A 19937-nucleotide genomic window follows, 5' to 3' on the forward strand; every position below is an offset into this window, starting at 1 on the left:
TACCCCTCTTATTAGAGGCTCAAATTAACCCCCAAATCCTCACATCTTCAAACCTTTGCTGAAATAATTCCAATATACTTCCATGAGGAATAAGAGAGACCCTGGGTAACCTGCTCTCCACCTCAGTGCCTGTCCTCAGCTCCTAGAAATCTCACTGGTCCTCACACCACTCCTGCTCTACATAAATCCTGCCACCTCATTAGTCTGGAAATGGGGGTTCAGTGCCAAATTAATGAACTGTAGATGGCTACGATTATCTTTGTACTGAAAGGCTATTTCAGATAAGCAATTGGGCCTTGAAATGAAGAAAACTATGAGCAAGTTTTATCATGGATATATGCAATAAATTACAGATTAAATCCACTGTTTTTGCTGCAGTTCATCACATTTGTCCCAACCTATGATAATGACAAACACACTTTTTTAAAGAGGTGGAGAGGTCATGAATAAAGGAAAAAATATCAGGACAGTTATTTTCAGATTTAAGTTGATTGGCATGACTAAAAATAAACTTACCAACTAGAAAGATATAAAAATATAGTGAAGAAAATCTATTAAAAAACACAGCACCTACATTTCAGTTCAGCTGGAAAATCTGGAATGAACTGTCAAAGTAATTAACTCAGTTGAAACTAGGTATGAGCATTTCCATTTATCTGCTTCATTGTGGTTTTAAAGTATGGCAACATGAAGACATTAAAATTGTTATTCCGTGATGGGATGTAGCTCATTGGTAGAGTGTGTGTTTTAGCATGGGCAGAGCTCTGGATTCAATTAACAGCACCAAAATTAGACATTGTTTCAGCATTATTGAGACAGTATTACTAATGCCATCATATACATCTACTAAGTCTGTGTCTCAGTCTCTCAAATCTTTATAAGAAACACAATTTCTTAAATTGAGGAATCTGTCATGTCCAAGTTTGAAAATTTCCTCCTTTTCAAATATTAAAATCCATTTTATCTAAGTTTTTTGTGTGTTTATTTGGCATATGACTACCTAAGTTACTTTAAAATATACACATAGCATGTAAGAATTAGAGCAGGGAATTGGAAGATGTATCCGTTCAAACACAGATCATTTATTTGTGCTGGGAATGAGGTGTAAGTTATATTTGCTGGAACTCAGGTTGTACTTCTGTGTTGATAACAGAAAACACATTTATAATATATGAATTTTTATATTCATCAAGATTCAACATTTAGCCATAAGCAAATATCAGTTCAAGTATTCCTTCCAAGACCCTTAATACTTACTACTTCTTTCTCCTTTCCATATTGATCCAATTGTTCTTTTAAATGATTAGTTTCACTGGTTAATTCCATATATTCATTTTCCAGCATGAGATAATGTTTGTCATTCTGAGCTTGAATTCTTTTTATAATATCCTGAAATTGGGTTTGGATATTAATAATTTCATCCTTTTTATCATTAGCTTTGTTCTGATAGTCATGCAAAGGTCTTTAAGCAATGTAGTTTCACTCTGTAGTTTAGACACCTGCTCTCTAGAAGCTTCCTGCTTTTGGAGGTGTGCATTCCTTTTTCTCTGTTCATTTTGATGCCCATGTTCCATCCCCTTCAGTTGGCACTGTCTTTGTTTCAGGTGTCTGTTTACCTGTTGTGTAGCCAAAGTCATGACTCTGAGAGTACCTCTTGTCTTATGCAGCTCGTTTTCTAGGTCACTAGTTTGTATTTCAGACTTTGGAGCCTTTTGGGAAGGAATCTCACTACTAACTTCTAGGTTAATTACATCAATATTCTTTTCTTCCTGTGAACTAAAGTCTTTATCTCTGGCTCTCTGGAAAGCAAGTTTTAGATTTCTTTTTTGAGTTGGACTTTCACCCTGATGGTGTGGAGCAGCACTAGGTCTGGCAGGATGCGATTTGACTTTTGTTTCTGGTCTTTCTGTGCTCTGTTTTTCACTCTCCAGTGTGCAGTTTCGCAGTGTACTCTCAGCTTTCCAAATATACAACTGTTCATTATCCTGGAATGTTTTTGTAAGTGTTTTGTCATTCAGTTTGACTGTCTTTGGAAGGTCAACAACCTTTTCTGTTAAAATTTCAGTATTCTTAAGGCACTTCTTTTCCTGGTTCTGATATTTTATTGGGTCCATTCCCAGGCTCCTCATAGAGATTTCATCCTTTGTCTTGTGATATTTATGCAATGGCTTGTTGTCTGACTCATCTCTAGTAGGAATCTAAGTAAAAGCAAAGAGAGACATTTTGCTACAATTCAATAAAATGACATTTTATAATTTCCTCTAAAATTAAAGAATAACCTGTATATTTATATGGTGAAAGGGTTTCAATAGATACTCCACTGAAGAAAAATTAGATGTAAACTTCTGAGCTTATAGAAACATAAATTCCCAAAAGTTCAAAAAGTTAATCCAAGAAAATGGATCTATGAGAGTAAAAGGAAATTTCAATTTAAAGAATGTCAGAATTGCCAGGTGCAATGGCACATGCCTATAATCCTAGTGGCTCAGGAGGAGCCAGGATGATCACAGGTTCAAAGCCAGCCTCAGCAATTTAGCGAGACCATGACTCATTCATTAAAAAATAAATGGCTGGGGATGCATCTCAGTGGTTCAGCACTCCAGTTCCAAAAAAAAAAAAAAAAAAAAAAGTAAGGATTGAAAAATTCTGAATTACAGCAGACTGATAGAATAGAGTAACTGAACAGTTTGCCAATGTTAAAAAAAAAAAAAACTTTGCAGAACAGAAGACAGAGAGACAGAACCACATATATAATCTCATTCTAGAAAAGACATCATAAACATGCAAAGGAGAAAAAATAAGTTCTTCAACAAATAGTGCTAGGAAAACTGAAAACCCATATTTAGTATGAGAAATTTAACCTCTATTTCTCACCCCACACAAAACACAAAGTGGATCAAGGACCTAGACATTAGGCAAGAGACCCTAGGCCTATTAGAATGTGAACAGAGAGCCTACAGAGGACTGGGGGGGTGTTTGTCAGTGACACCTCAGATAGAGCATTAATCTCCAAAACAAACAACTCAAAAAAACTTAACACCCAAAACCACAAAACAGAACAAATAATCCAATCAATAAATGGACCAAAGAACTGAGCAGGCACTTCAAAGAAAAAGACATGAACACAGTAAACAAATAAATGAAAAGAAGTTCAACATATCTAACAATTAGAGAAGTGCAAATTAAAACTATACTGAGATTGCAATTTCACTCCAGTCAGAAAGCCAATGGTGCAAGTAAAATGTGGCATATATACATAATGAATTTTACTCAGCAATAAAAGAGAATAAAATCATGGCATTTGCAGGTAAATGGATGGTACTGGAGAAGATAATGCTAAATGAAGTTAGCCAATCCCCAAAAAACAAATGCTGAATGTTTTCTGATCTAAGGAGGCTGACTCACAGTGGGGTAGGGAGGGGGAGCATGGGAGGAATACATGAGTTCTAGATAGGGCAGAGGGGTGGAAGGGAAAGGGCGGGGGCAGGGTGTTAGCAAGGATGGTGGAATGTGGACATCATCATCATCATCCAAAGTACATGTATGAAGACACAAATTGGTGCCAACATACTTTACATACAACCAGAGATATGAAAAAAAATGTGCTGTATATGTGTAATAAGAATTGTAATGCATTCCACTGTCATTTATTTTTTAAAAATCAATAATAAAAAAAGAATGCAAGTTAACAAAAAATGTTGGTGAGGATGTGGGAAAGAGTTTCACTCATACATTGCTGATAGGACTGCACAGGAAAGCAGCATAGAGATTCCTCAGAAAATCTGGATGAAACCATCATTTGACCCAGTTATTCTGCTCCTTGGTGTAAACCCAAAGGATACTACAGTGACACGGCCACATCAATACTTACAGCAGCTATTCACAAAAGGTAAGCTATGGAACCAACCTAGGTGCCCTTTAACACATGGATAAAGAAAATGTGTCATATATACACAATGGAGTCAGCAATGAAGAATAATAAAACTATGGCATTTGCCAGTAAATGGATGAAACTGGAGACTATCCTGCTAAGTGAAGTAAGCCAGTCCCCCAAATCCAAAGCTTAATATTTTCCTTAATCTGTGGATGCTAACACAGATAGGGGTGGAGGAGGGAAGAACAGAAGTTCATTGAATTAGATAAAAGAGAAGAACAGGCTGGGAGGGGATGAGAAAGATGATACAGTGAACCTGACATCACTTTTCAATGTTCACATATGAATACACGACCAGCCAAACTCCACATCATTTTCAACCACAGGAATGGGATCCTAGTTAGAATAAATTATATGCCATGTATGTATAATATGTCAAAACACCTCTACTGTCATGCATACCTAAAACAAAAAATAATAATTCACTGTTTTTTATGTTGATATAACTTATAGAATTTTATTCTCTACACTTTAAACAGTTAAAAATTGCAAATATTTTATTATGTACCTACCTGTTGGGGTGGCTTCACTGGCAAATAAAAGAACATTTAACTTTAAGAAGAATAAGTTTTCAGTCTGACAGCTCAAGCATTTGACCAGCCTAGTACCAGCCTTAGCTCTACATGTACTCAGACACACAAGAGATCCCCAAGTTCTTTTCCTGAAAGTATTTCTCCCTTATTATATTTCTAACATTTTGGAGCAAAGTATGAGAATTGCCATCTACTGATAAATGACATATCCAGGAATAGCACTAACCACATGTATGTATACCAATGAACAATGTATCACAATTCTGAAAAGGAGGGCGAGGCTAAAGACATAGGCAAGTTGCAAGATTTTTCTCCAAGTATTTTGCCTCTGCTCCTAGTGCCCATCCACCAAGCCAGTTATTTCTTTCCTGTGAATGGATAAACACCAAAGAAGGCTTGTGTTTCAAAATACAAATGACAAATAAGGCAAAATGTGCAAGGCTCTGCTCAGAAAATCCTGAGATTGCTACTCAGCAGCATTTGTTTCATCTCAGTGAGGTTTGATACATAAGTCAATATAAGAAAGGGGAAATAAACTAACTTTATTGATCAGGAACAAATACTTACCAGTAACTTATTCTAAGAGCATATTATGGTATGCCATTGTTTCCAAAGGTGTTTTGCACTGAAATAAGAAATTACTTGGAGCAAAGTGTTTCTCTTCTCAAGAATGAGGAAATGATATACAAAATCAGGGTCCTCACTGGCCACACTTTTCCTCCTTACTTAACAGTGGGAGCAATAACACACATTAACACACCAAGGGAGTGAGGTCACTACCCAAAAGTAAAACATCTACTATTAAAAGTAAGGGTTTTGATATCATAGAGAAATCATCTATTCCTGTGGAAAATATTAAAAGGCCTTTCTCTTGATGAGGCTACTCTCAAAACCGTCATGGTACTGCTGCAGAGAAATAGAGTTGACTTAAGAACATTACTGAATTCAGTGGGACAAAAAATGCCACCCTCATCCCCAAAATATGTACATTATGGTTATGTATATATGGATTTAAAACCCTGTATACTTTTCCATGATAATTACTGTTTAAAATGTTACACACACACACACACACACACACACACACTTGAAAACAATAGAGAAAAATAACTCAGGAAACGTATCCTTTTGGCACATATCCATCTCTTTTTGTTTGCAAAGATGTTTTACTGAAATTCCATATTGTAAATTCTGGCATTCTGTAATCATGAAAGTTGTCTGTAGGTTTCATTTTGTTCTGCTAAAATCTGCAAGTTCACTTCAGCAAGGTTTTGACCACATATCAGCATGTAGTGGAAAGTCTAAACACTTAATTAAAGAGTGGTACCTTCAAAAAAAAAATAAAACCTCAAGAGTAGGTTTACTCTTTTATTTATTTATGCATAAATGACTTACATTTCAACTGCACAAATGACAGATAAATGTCAGAGTGAAAACATTTCTTAAATATAGGTAGAGATGTAACTGTGAAAGACTTTAAAAAATGTATTTAAGTAGTTTTATAGCTATTTATTCTGTATCTTAACATAAAAAGCCCTAAATTGGCATTTATATCAGTGATCAAAGTCAACTTCTTCTTTCAGTAAACAGATGCTAAGATTTGCAGTAACTGATTTTGCCATAGATGCCATCATTTAATTTTAGAGTCAGATAACACTGTGTTTTAAACCCAAAGAGCAGTTCCTACCCCACATACAAATGCTTTGGGAGACCACAGATTGCTTATCGATGGATGACCTGGAAGTCTGTATTTCCTGGCATTGTGGGCGATGTCTGAAGTGTGTGGAAGTACACACACATGATGACTACATGTGGGTGAATCTGCCCAACAGCACATTCCTCAGACCACATTGCCACCATTAAGTGAAACATGGCCACATACATTAAGTTAAAGGGATTTTATAAATCATACAGAGGAGATAAAGAATTTGAAACTCTACTGAAGGGTCATTTACCTGATCAAAATGATTTCTTACAGTCCTCAATTTCATACCCAATGTATCGACAGAGATTTCAGCTTGCTTTCTCACTTTATCTTCTTTGTTATATTCTGCTTCTTTTTCTTTTAACTTGTCCTTATTTTTTTCACGTAAAAGTTCATCATTTCTTCTCTTTGCCTCTTCCTTCAAGGCATACCTGGAGTTAAATATGGTTATCTTTAAATTAATTTTTGCCAGAAATGAAAAAAAGTCTTTTTATGTTCTGGCTCTTTGTATGCTAATTTAAAATCCTAATAAAAATTCTATGTTCTCTGAAGCTTTTCTTTTCTAGCTTCACATTTTTAATTTCTCCTTCATTCTTGTCTAAAACATACATAACTGAAAGGCATAATAGAAGACTATTTTATTATTTGGTAAGTTTTTGTTACTAGTAATCATTTTAGATACTACAGAAAAGGAATTTTGAAATAATTTGGTAAGCTGACCAGTTCAAAATGATCTTTTTTTGCACTATCAAAGATCCTCCCCAGTTAAAAAGATAATTTCAAGTCAAATAAGTTTTAAAGACTTATGAGTATGGTAATAATATGATTTCATCTTTATATGTCATAAAATATGTCAGGTATATCTACAATTGACTTACAGTATAGCAGTGTATTTAGAAATTCTTCTTTAAACATATATGTTTTGTATTACTGTAACCCAAAACTGGGATAAGAAATCTAATACCTGTTTTTACACTTATTTCTGTTTCTTTTATAGCAACATTTTCAACTTACCTTGTTGGTCATTATGTATTTTACAAACAAGTTAAAATCCCCTTTGGAACAAGAGAGAACCTAATATTTAATCCAATTATAAAGATTAATGTCCTTCAACAGATGAATGGATAAAGAAAATATACACAATGAAATATTAGCCATAACAAGAATGACTTTATGTCAACATGTACTCCACTATCATGAACACTTAAGAATAAAAAAAAGTTCTTTCAATATAGAAATCTGAACAAATGTGATTTATAAATGAGAGTAAATTTAACTACATTTATTTTTAATGAATGTTAATGTAAAAACTGTACCTGAGGGTCTAGCTCAGCACTAGCACATCACACTAGTCACACAAAACCCTGGATTTGATCCCAGGCATAAGAAGAAAAACTACAAATGTATAAAAACATGTTTTAGGGCAGTGTAGAAAACCTCATTGGTGGAATACAAACTTTCTTGAGCAATTTAGAAATCCTGATCAAATATCTTTTTAAAATTTCCCTACTTTCTATATTAAATTTTTTATAAAAGTAAACAAATGTAGAATCTAATTTTTTCTCTCCTTTTCTTTTGTTCTCACCCCCACCTTTGGCACCAGGAATTGAACCCACAGAAGCGACATCCCTAATCTTTTTCTTTTTTTAATTTTCAGACAGGGTCACACTGATTTGCTTATGACCTTGCTAAGTTGCTGAGTCTGGCTTTGAACTTTTGATCCTCCTTCCTCTGCCTCCCAGGCTGCTGGGATTATAGGCATGTACCATGGCACCTTGAGTGTAAAATGATTTTTTCTAAATACTATTTCTTGAAACATTAATTGTAATAAAATAGTTAAAAATATAAACAAATAACACCAAATTCTGTTAGTTAAATAAATAGAGTTCTAGCAGAAGGGTTTCCATATAGCCATTAAAATTGTGACAGGGAAGAATATGCATTTAATTTTTAGAAGTAATCACATTTAACAATATGTTATCTAGTTTGTAAGAAATTTGAATTTTATTCAAATTTTCTCCCTTGCAAAATGCCAACAGACAAAGATTTTTCCTTCTTATTTCAACTGGAATAAAGGAAAGGGTTCCACCCCTACTTTGAATCTAGGATATGATACCTCAAATCATGGAGTTGTTGTTTCAGTTCTGCATTTTCCTGCTGAAACTCTGATAGCCCCTTTTTCACCTCAAAATTCTCATTTTCTAGTTGTGCATTTCTTTTTAAATGTAGTGAACACTGTAAGCAGTGATGGTTTTTAGGTTTTATTTTTCTTTGAAATCGCAGAACATCTTTCTGGGTTTTCAACAAAATAACAGAATCTGTAACAAAGAAAAGAAAGTAGAAGCACAATATGTGAGTGATTTTCATATATGAATGCTGTATATTTCACATACATTATTCATACCAATGTGTCCCGACAACATGTGACATGTTTTGCTGTTTCTGCAGAAGAAGCAGAAGAGACCAGACCCTTCTTCAGCTTAAAGTCTAATGGAGAAGACAGACACATGAAAACCATTATAAATGATAAATTCAGAGAGATGATATAAGATAAAACAATCGAGACCAAAAAACACAAAATGCATTCATACACAGGTAATGTTCATAATGGAAACTCCCATATTGCCTCAAAACACTGATTACCCTGGTCTTTTCCATCTGGCACGTGTCTGAAATCTCTCTGCCTCCACGGCTTCTTTTCATTTACTCGCTGTGTTCTCTCTCTCTCTGCCCTTCTCAGTGTTTATCACCCTTTCCCTTCTGCACTGCATGATTTCCAACTCCCCTGTGACTGTGTGTGTCTTGTAGAGAAACTAAGAGGGACACCCTCAGTGTAACCTGTGGCTGGACTCTGGATCTTAAGAGAGACAACTCATTATCTTTCTGGCTTTCTCAAGTCTACCTGTTTACTAGGTTCATTTCTCCAAGTATTAGAGTAAGCAGCGCTCATGTTAGAAATCGATATTCCACCCCCAGAACTGTTTAGAGTGTGTTGTTCTTACCACGATCATGTCCGTCTGCTTTCTCTTTTGCTCTATGTTGTTTCTCACCAGATGAGAGAGAAACCTGCATCTGCGGATGAGCCTCAGAGAATATCTGCAAAATGAATGACCCCAATGAGTTGTATGAAGATTTTGTGACCATTCGTTTAGACACCACCCAATTTTTGGTCTAAAATGTAGACAAGTCCAGACTGAACAGTCATCCTTTCCACAGGGCAACCTAGCATTTGTGATCCAGATAAACCTGAACTCTATTCTTCCTATGGCTCTGGATTTGTTAAAAGCAGGGCAGAGTTCACAGAAAAGGCATCCCCTGACATCACACTAACAGAGGTGTACACACCCCAAAGAAGGGGAGGAACAAAATTCATTGTAACTCTTTCTCCTTCCCATTCCCCTTCACATGTAAGAGGGTTTTTCAACTCTTATTTAAAAGGATTTTTGAGGAATACTCTTGATATTACATGGGATTTCACATTATAAATGCTAGACTGACAAAGTTTTCATTTTAAAATATGAGACTTAGGTGTTCAGTTGGGGATCTGACACTTGGATCAGACCCCTGCCCAAGGACCCACACGTGCAGGCCACGTGACATACATCTAGATGCATGCTACCTAATATTGCCCTGGGAACGCTGGCAATGTCAGAAAACATGGTGAGATGGCATCTCCAAATTCCATCATTCCCCTGTTGCTGCATCCAAATATATTTCTTTAACACACACTAAAGACATTTTGATCAAATACTCAACATATGGACCGATTTTCTGCATGCATGAGAAACTAAATGGAAAGGTCACCACAGAATAAAAATCGTTCAACGTGGAGCAAATGACAAGTGATTTTCACCAGGTTGTTTAGTGTTTGGCAACCATCACCCTTCGGTAGGAATGTATCCAGTGGCCATCACACTTACACCATTCATGGTACAGGTCCTTATTCCTCAGTCTCATGTTTCATCTCAATGTTTTTCCTTTTCAAGGCGCTTTCTCACGTGGAAGGACCAGTGGCATTTAGACACCTTTTACCTCCATCACAAAATAAAGTTTAGCTCTAAGTTGACATGATTTCTAGTGCTATTTTCAGATTCTAACCACTTAAGGGGATTTTTAGAAGAAGACTACTTCAAAAGTATTTTCACCTGGCCTCCTTTATTCTTCAACAAGGAAAACAAGAGGAAACCCGGAATAAAGGAGTTGCATGTTGACATACCTGTGGCTGGCTATGTTGAGTGTCACCAGAACTCTCATGCTCTTCCTCTGAGGTCACATCAGAATGGGTCCTTGCTGACAAGTGAATACATTTACTCACAGTCCTTAGGACTGAGTTAGATAAGTGAATGTCGATCTAAGTAGAAAGCGGTAACTGTAACACCAGTACAACTAAATGTTCCCAAATACGCTTTCCAAGTAAGTTGAATGTCAGGTGAGGAACTCCTGGTTTCCATGTTCCACGGTTTTCCTTTCCTTGTGTTTGCACCTTGGGTTGGACCAGGCACTTGTGCAATCTTGTCAACTACTCTACACTTAGTTCTATCCCTTGGCCATTTTAGTTGGCAACCGGGGTCCTCTGCTGACTGGACTGAACACAGCCATTCTTCAGCCTCTGACTTACAAGCAGCTGTGGATAAGATGTGCCTGTCCATCTGCACCCAACCAACAATGACTTCTTCATGGAGTACTGTTCCTGATCCAAATCATCAACACACAACAGGACACCAGGTTCAATGCACAGCACATCTCCAAGATTCATCTGCTCAAGATCAATGTGATTTGTTCAGAAACAAACTTGAACTTCCACATGAAAGAAGGGCTGAATGTGGGAAAACGATGGCTGCATTCTAAGCTGTGCCATTGCGTGGAGGCCCAAGAAGTGGATGAAGAGGTTCTCAGCAAGGTGAGTGGAAGAGGGGTTCATTCAAATTTCACACTGGACACTCAGAAGGGCTTATGGATTCAGAAAGCTGTGTACCACAAACAAAGACAGCCCACAACCTGAAGGCCAACACCAGAGCAGATCTTTCTCAGACCAAGGGAGGGAGAGGAGAGGAAGCTGCATTCTAAGTTGGGCCTTGGTGTGTGTTGCTAAGGAGAAAACCAGGATCAAAAATGCTGCCTGAGCTGGTCTGACCACAAGGCTGCTCTCTGCACTGGTGCTGAAAAGCCTGCTCTTCTCTCCATGGGTAAGGGGAGTGCTGAGGCTGTAGCCGTCCTTGGAGAAGACCACCACAGTGGATCAGTTCATAAAAACAGCACACACTGACACACACACACACACACACAGAAACACAACAACAGGATCATGGCAGTGGCAGTGCCTATCAAGGGACTTCAGCTGTGCCTCCTGAAACATGAGAGAAACTGGTGCAGATTGGACTATACCCATGAGACTTGGGTTGGAAGGGCGATGGGAAACCTGTGTGTCTGGCAGTGAGTGGCACCAGGACCCGAGCAGGCAGAGAAAAGGTCCCAGAGGCAGTGGTTTTTCTGGGAAGAGGTGCAGAGAGAGGAGAGAAGCCAGAGGCAAGTAGCCAGGAAGCAGGAGACGGTGAGAGATGAAACGTTGCAGGCCCACACAGAGGAAGGTGTAGAAATGGGTCTGCATTGTCTCAGGATAGAGGGATGGTGAGGACTGATGCAGAGCACAGGGAAGGAGGGACAGGCATAAGGACTCAGTGAGGCACAGCTCCTGTTAGGAAAGATTTCTAGGAAGTTTGAGAAGGCAGGCCTTTCACATTCTGAGCAGAGGCTCAGGTGACATTTGCACAGTAGCTAGATCTCCCCCAAAGGCTGGAAACAGGGAGAATGGAAACAGGATCAGAGATCCATGAGAAAGCCCCAGTATGAAATGGAGGGGAAGCAGTTCAGAATGGAGGGATGTTCCCAGGAAGACGGAGGAGAGATCATGTGCTGAGATGACTGCCAGACATTGGGGCACATCCTCCCACCTCCTTGGGACAACGACCTTACACGTGGGAAGGCCGCTAGCATTTCAGTTGTTTTCACACAGAGTTTCCTGGAACGTTGTAGTGCAACTTACCTGATCTGACTGTCTCTGCTTCTGCCTTCCCTGGTCCTGGACATGGGTCGGGCTCCTTTACTGTGATGGGGCGCTCAGCGTGCTTGGAAAGAAGAGAGGACATTAAGAGTGTGCACCTCCCCACTGCAAAGGGAACCATTCAGCATCAATGTAGAGCTTTAATTACCTTCGTGCTAGCAGAGGCATCCCAAGATGCTGAAACACAAAGGGACACACTGTCAACACATGTGAAGAGCACAACACAACTCAGACCTTCCTGGAGTTTCCACATAGAGCTGAGGTGCATGGCTTTGCTCTGCTCAACAGCATGCTACCTGCTGGGTTTCCACGCTGGCTGGTTCTGGCCAACAACAGTCACATGACTGAAAGCTACTAAAGGAGCTTTGTGAATAGGTTTCCTGGAACATGCACTTTGTTTCACAAAACTAAGGTCATGTGTCCGATGATCATAAATAAAACAGAAAGGGGACCTATGCCAATGCCAAGGTGCAGATTGATGGGGAGCTCAGTGATCTCCCATGGCAGCCGCCAAGAGGGGCCCTGAGAGATTCAATGGCAAGGCCCAAGTAAAAACAGAAAAAAAAACCAGCCAAATTACTTATCTCACTAGAAACCTGTGGGAAGGGTTTGATCCCTAGGATTATAACATTTCCTCCATTTTTCCTTCCATTTTTTTAAAGAGAGAGAGAGAGAGAGAGAGAGAGAGAGAGAGAGAGAGAGAGAGAGAAAGAGAATTTTTAATATTTATTTTTTAGTTTTCGGCGGACACAACATCTTTTTTTGTATGTGGTGCTGAGGATCGAACCTGGGCCGCACGCATGCCAGGCGAGCGCGCTACCTCTTGAACTACATCCCCAGCCCTATCCTTCCATTTTGGTTCAGGAAGGCCAAAGCTGTATCCAGACTCCAGGGGAAGGTCAGGTTCATTTCTCCACAAAGCAAGACATGTGAAGTAGTGAGCTGAGATACATATTTTGACAGGAATCGCTAGGACACCTATAGTTTGTTTCTCTTACCCCTGTGGGACATTGGTTCCTCTTGTGCATCTTCTTCTCCTGTATTCTCTGGTGTAACTGGACTAGACTTTCGTGATCCTCTCGAGTGAGAACAGATAGATCCCACATCTAAGAAATAAAGTTTGACCAGTGTAAACAACTGAGACATGGTGATCCAAAGGGCCAATGTGAAATGGAAGGTCACAGCTATATCATATATCAGCAATCATTCAATACACACGCTAACACACCTACAGACAAACACACTCTCTCACACACCATATATGACTCAGAGTTTGTGTTTGAAGAATAAGTGTATAAAAATTTCTACATACAAGTGAGTTTTGTTCTCTGTAAGTTGCTCATTTCTTAAGTGTATTTGTGAAAGGCCTGGCTTTATAAAAAATTAGAATTACTTTTCGAAGGATGACTAACAGTGAAATTCAAGAATCCCCAGGCCCATGCTTTTATTTTTAGGAACCAGGAAGAGAGAAAGGAGAAAGAGAGAGAAAGAGTCAGGGGGAGAGAGGTGAGTGTGTGTGTCTTTAAAAACAACAAAAGATTCTGAAATGTCATTTTGCTTCTTAGAATAACTCCATTGGACCCACAGCCAGCAGCGTGTCTGGTAGGAACTGAGAGGAGATGGTCATGGTCTGCAATTTGTCCCAACTCTACCAGCCCCTCCTGGTTCAGATGATGGACGGGTAACAGAGTCTAACATATTTTGGAAGCTACATATACTGATAGCACCTCAATTGCCTGCTCTCAGTTTCCCCATCATTCCCTCCAAGATTACACAGATAACTTCATTCATTCCCCATTTCTCTGTCCTGGGACTTTTTAAAAGAACATCTCAACCTGTGGTCTTGATTTTCTCCATCTGATATTCTGTCTATGGATTGTCCCCATTCCTCCTTATTCCCCAATTTAGTGAGGATACCTAAGAAATATAAATCCTGTACGTGAGTCCCTCCCCCTTGCAAAGACAAGATCAGAAAGAAAAGAAGACGTATGCAATCCCTTGATCACACTCATGCTCCAGTGGCTCTGCAGCTAGCTGTGCTAAAGGGAAATCCTTCCTGACCCCTCTACAGCATGGCCTACAGATCCTGGTGACTGGCATCAGCTCCACCCTAAGGAGCGCAGATGCACAGACCAGCTCAGTCAGAATGTGCATTTCCTACAGGGTCCCCAACAGAGGATCTATTAGACTTGGAGAGTCTGGGTCTCTACTTAGTCTGCTGCTCATTTCCTGTCTCATGTGCCTTCCAAGAACAGTCAGGTTTCCTCCAGATGGTGGTCCCCAACCTGGGGGTGAGAAGAGTCCTTTCTCCTTCACTTACTCACTGTCTCTCTCTCTGCCTTTCTCAATGTTTCTTCCCCCTTCTCCTGTCCAGATTCTCCAAAGTAGGGGTTAGAAACCCATGGATTTGGGCATCTGCACACCATTCCATTCCCCATCCCGCTATCTCTGCCCTCTGTGCGTTGTCCCAGGTAAGCAGCAAGAAACTATGATATTCTTTTTTTTTAGAGAGAGACAGAGAGAGAGAGAGAGAAAGAGAGAGAGAGAATTTTTAATATTTATTTTTTAGTTCTCGGCGGACACAACATCTTTGTTGGTATGTGGTGCTGAGGATCGAACCCGGGCCGCACGCATGCCAGGCGAGCGCACTACCACTTGAGCCACATCTCCAGCCCCTATGATATTCTTTTATGTAAACATACAACATCACACATGGTTTCAAGAACATTTCAGTTTCAAAACCAAACCAAACTAAAAAAAGACCTATCCTTCTTCATGATCAGTTCTCCACATGTGAGTTCCTTTTTAATGACAACTAAGACAGGAGTGAGTGGTGAGAAAACGTATTCACACCTTGAGGCACGTGCATAACTGCAAACTCCCATGTTCTTTCCACACTTTAAATACACTGGTCTTTTCCATCTGGCACATGACTGAAATTTCTCTGCCTCCACGGCTTCTTTTCCTTCATTTACTCACTGTGTTTCTCTCTCTCTCTCTCTCTCTCTCTCTCTCTCTCTCTCTCTCTCTGCCCTTCTCAGTGTTTATCACCCTTGCCCTCTCCACTGCATGACTTCCAACTCCCCTGTGATCTGTGCGTGTCTTTAGAGAAACTAAGAGGGACACCCCACTATAACTGGGGCAGGATTTGGGGCCTTGAGAGAATGAACTGATTATCTTTCTGGCTTTCTCAATTCTACTTGTTTACTGGGTTCATTTCTCCAAGACTAGAGTAACCAGCGCTCATGTTAGAAATCGATATTCCATCCCCAGAACTGTGTGGACTATGTCCTTCTTACCACGGTCATGTCCATCTGTTTCCTCCTTTGCTCTATGTTGTTTCTCACCAGATGAGTGAGAAAGCTGCATCTGCGGATGAGCCTCAGAAAATATCTGCAAAATGAATGACCCCAGTGAGTTGCATGAAGATTTCGTGACCACTCTTTTAGGCATTACCCAATTTTTGGTCTAATTAAAATGCAGATGCATCCAGACTGAACAGTCATCCTTTCCACAGGGCAACATAGCATTTGCGATCCAGATAAACCTGAACTCTTCTCTTTAATGGCTATGAATTGGGTAAAAGCAGGACAGAGGTCACAGGAAAGGCATCCCCTGACATCACACTAACAGAGGTATACATATCCCAAAGAAAAGGAGGAACAAAGTCATTGTTAGTCGTTCTCCTTCACATTCCCCATCAAATGTAAGAAGGTTTTCAAGTCTTACATGAAAAGAGTTTTAAGGAATACGCTTGTTATTATGTGAGATTACATATTGTAAATGCTGCACTGACAAAGTTTTCATTTGGAAATATGTGACTTAGATGTTCATTTGGGGATCTGACACTAGGATCAGATCCCTGCTAAGGACCCACATGTGCAGGCCAAGTGACATACATCTAGATGTATGCTACCTAAAATTCACCTTGGAAATGCTGGCAATGTGAGAAAACATGGTAAGACAGTATCTCCAAATTCCATCATTCCCCCATGCTGCATCCAAATACATTTAACACACAGTAAAGATGTTTTGATCAAAATAGTCAACATATTGGCCGATTTTCTGCATGCATGAGAATCGAAATGGAAAGGCTATCACAGAATAAAAATCATTCCACTTGGAGCGAATGACAAGTGATTTGCTACAGAATGTTGAGCCTTTGCTGATGATCACCCTTCTGCATGTATGCATTCAGCGGCCATCACATTTACACCATTCATGGTCTGGGTACTTATTCCTCAGTGTGTTTCACCTCAATGTTTTCCCTTTCAAACACCTTTCTCACGTGGAAGAACAAGCGGCATTTAGAAACATTTGCCTCCATCACTAAATAAAGTTTAGCTCTAAGTAGACATGATTTCTAATGCTATTTTCAAATTGTTGTTACATGTTAAGCCATAAATTATGATGCCTAAACCCCTAAAGACTACTTCAAAAGTATTTTCACCTGGCCTCCTTTATTCTTCAACAAGGAAAACAAGAGGAAACCAGGAATAAACGATTTGCATGCTGACATACCTGTGGCTGGCTATGTTGAGTGTCATCAGAACTCTCATGCTCTTTCTCTGAGGTCACATCAGAATGGGTCTCTGCTGACAAGTGAATACATTTACTCACAGTCCTTAGGACTGAGTTAGATAAGTGAATGTTGATCTAAGTAGAAAGCGGTAACTGTAACACCAATACAACTAAATGTTCCCAAATATGATTTCCAAGTAAGTTGAATGTCAGGTGAGGAACTCCTGGTTTCCATGTTCCACGGTTTTCCTTTCCTTGTGTTTGCACCTTGGGTTGGACCAGGCACTTGTGAAATCTTGTCAACTACTCTACACTTAGTTCTATCCCTTGGCCATTTTAGTTGGCAACCGGGGTCCTCTGCTGACTGGACTGAACACAGCCATTCTTCAGCCTCTGACTTACAAGCAGCTGTGGATAAGATGTGCCTGTCCATCTGCACCCAACCAACAATGACTTCTTCATGGAGTACTTTTCCTGATCCAAATCATCAACACACAACAGGACACCAGGTTCAATTCACAGCACATCTCCAAAATTCATCTGCTCAAGGTCAATGTGATTTGTTCAGAAACAAACCTGAACTTCCACATGAAGGAAGGGCTGAGTGTGGGAAAACCATGGTCTAGAGCAAGCTGCATTCTAAGCTGTGCCATGGCGTGGAGCCCCAAGAAGTGGGTCAAGAGCTTCTCAGCAAGGTGAGTGGAAGAGTGGTTTTATTCAAATTTCACACTGGACACTCAGAAGGGCTTATGGATTCAGAAAGCTGTGTACCACAAACAAACAAAGCCCATAACCTGCAGGCCAACACCAGAGCAGATCTGCCTCTGACCAAAGGAGGGAGAGGAGAGGAAGCTGCATTCTAAGTTGGGCCTTGGTGTGTCTTTCTAAGAAGAAACCCAGGATCAAAAATGCTGCCTGAGCTGGTCTGACCTCAAGGCTGCTCTCTGCACTGGTGCTGAAAAGCCTGCTCTTCTCTCCATGGGTGAGGGGAGTGCTGAGGCTGTAGCCGTCCTTGGAGAAGACCACCACAGTGGATCAGTTCATGAAAACAGCACGCACACACACTGACACACACACACACACAAAGAAACACAACAACAGGATCATGGCAGTGCCTATCAAGGGACTTCAGCTGTGCATCCTAAAATATGAGAGAAACTGATGCAGATGAGTCTATACCCATGAGACTCGGGTTGGAAGGGCGATGGGGAACCTGTGTGTCTGGCAGTGAGTGGCACCAGGACCCGAGCAGGCAGAGAAAAGGTACCAGAGATGGTGGTTTTTCTGGAAGGAGGTGCAGACAGAGGAGAGTAGCCAGGAAGCAGGAGATGGTGAGAGCATGAAAGCTGCAGGCCCACACAGAGGAAGGTGTAAAATGGGTCTGCATTGTCTCAGGATAGAGGGATGGTGAGGACTGATGCAGAGCACAGAGAAGGAGGGACAGGCATAAGGACTCAGTGAGGCACAGCTCCTGTTAGGAAAGATTTCTAGGAAGTTTGAGAAGGCAGGCCTTTCACATTCTGAGCAGAGGCTCAGGTGACATTTGCACAGTAGCTAGATCTCCCCAAAGGCTGGAAACAGGGAGAATGGAAACAGGATCAGAGATCCATGAGAAAGCCCCAGTATGAAATGGAGGGGAAGCAGTTCAGAATGGAGGGATGTTCCCAGGAAGACGGAGGAGAGATCATGTGCTGAGATGACTGCCAGACATTGGGGCACATCCTCCCACCTCCTTGGGACAACGACCTTACACGTGGGAAGGCCGCTAGCATTTCAGTTGTTTTCACACAGAGTTTCCTGGAACGTTGTAGTGCAACTTACCTGATCTGACTGTCTCTGCTTCTGCCTTCCCTGGTCCTGGACATGGGTCGGGCTCCTTTACTGTGATGGGGGGCTCAGCGTGCTTGGAAAGAAGAGAGGACATAAAGAGTGTGCACCTCCTCACTGCAAAGGGAACCATTCAGCATCAATGTAGAGCTTTAATTACCTTCGTGCATTCAGAGGTGTCCCAAGATGCTGAAACACAAAGGGACACACTGTTAATCCAGGTGAAGAGGACCACACAACTCAGACCTTCTTCCACATAGAGCTGAGGTGCATGGTTTCACTCTGCTCAACAGTACGCTATCTGCTGAGTTTCCACGCTGGCTGGTTCTGGCCAAACAACAATTATGTGACTCAAAGCTAATAGAGGAGCTTCGTGAATAGGTTTCCTGAAACATGCAGTTTCTTTCACAAAACTGAGATTATGTGTCAAACAGGCATAAATAGGACAGAAAAGGGTACCTATACCAATGCCAAGGTGCAGACTGATGGGGAGCTCAGCAATCTCCCATGGCAGCCACGAAGAGGGACCCTGAGAGATTCAATGGCAAAGCCCAAGTAAAAACAGAAAAAAATCCCAGCCAAAGGGCTGGGTTTGTGGCTCAGTGACTGAGCGCTTGCCTTGTACATGTGAGGCCCTGGGTTTGATTGCAGCACCACATAAAAAGAAAGAAACAAACAAACAAACAAACCCAGCCCTCCCCCGCCAAAAAAAAAAAAAACATTCAAAGTACATATCTTACTAGAAACCTGTCATTTCTCAACAAAGCAAGACATGTGAAGTAGTTAGCTGAGATACTTTGACAGGGACACTAGGACACCTATGGTTTGTTTCTCATACCCCTGTAGGACGCTGGTTCCTCTTGTGCATCCTCTTCTCCTATATTCTCTGGCATAACCGGATTAGACTTTCGTGATCCCCTCGAGTGAGAACAGATAGACCCCATATCTAAGAAATAAGGTTTGTTCGGTGTAAACGATTGAGACATGGTGATCCAAAGGACCAAGGTGAAATTGGAAGGTCACAACTTTATCAATAATCATTCATCTCTCTCTCTCACACACACACACACACACAAACAAACAAACACCCATATATGACCCAGATTTTGGATGCTTGAAGAACAAATTCTATTAAAAATTCCGTTTACAAACGAGTTTTGTTCTGAGGAACTTAGGAGCACCCTAAGCTCGTGGGAAGGGTGCTCCTGCTGGTACCCAGATTCTGTCTCCTGCCTGCTGGGTGACCTTCTCTTCCTCTGTGTCCCTCTGCTCACCCCCTGGCCCTCACATGTCTTCCTCCTCAGCCCCTCCCCACGCTCCTTGTCCCCTCCTGCCCAGCTCGCCTGACCCTTCACT

General features: G+C 40.6%; 1 protein-coding gene across 1 annotated transcript; it reads right to left on the reverse strand.

The window, feature by feature from the left end:
- Positions 1 to 354: 354 nt before the first annotated feature.
- LOC308640327 (ankyrin repeat domain-containing protein 26-like) lies at positions 355 to 19522 on the reverse strand (the record flags this gene model as incomplete). Its single annotated transcript, XM_081312283.1, has 9 exons — positions 19420 to 19522; positions 18742 to 18770; positions 18576 to 18657; positions 16755 to 16828; positions 9175 to 9268; positions 8289 to 8490; positions 6423 to 6603; positions 1652 to 2198; positions 355 to 398 (listed from the first exon to the last, which is right to left on the reverse strand). The coding sequence occupies exons 1-9, from the start codon at positions 19472 to 19474 to the stop codon at positions 355 to 357; spliced, it is 1308 nt and encodes a 435-aa protein (XP_081168409.1). The 5' UTR covers positions 19475 to 19522.
- Between the last annotated feature and the right edge of the window lie 415 nt (positions 19523 to 19937).

Source organism: Spermophilus citellus (genome assembly GCF_964194105.1).
Source record: "Spermophilus citellus genome assembly, contig: SCAFFOLD_267, whole genome shotgun sequence".
Classification (NCBI taxonomy): Eukaryota; Metazoa; Chordata; class Mammalia; order Rodentia; family Sciuridae; genus Spermophilus; species Spermophilus citellus.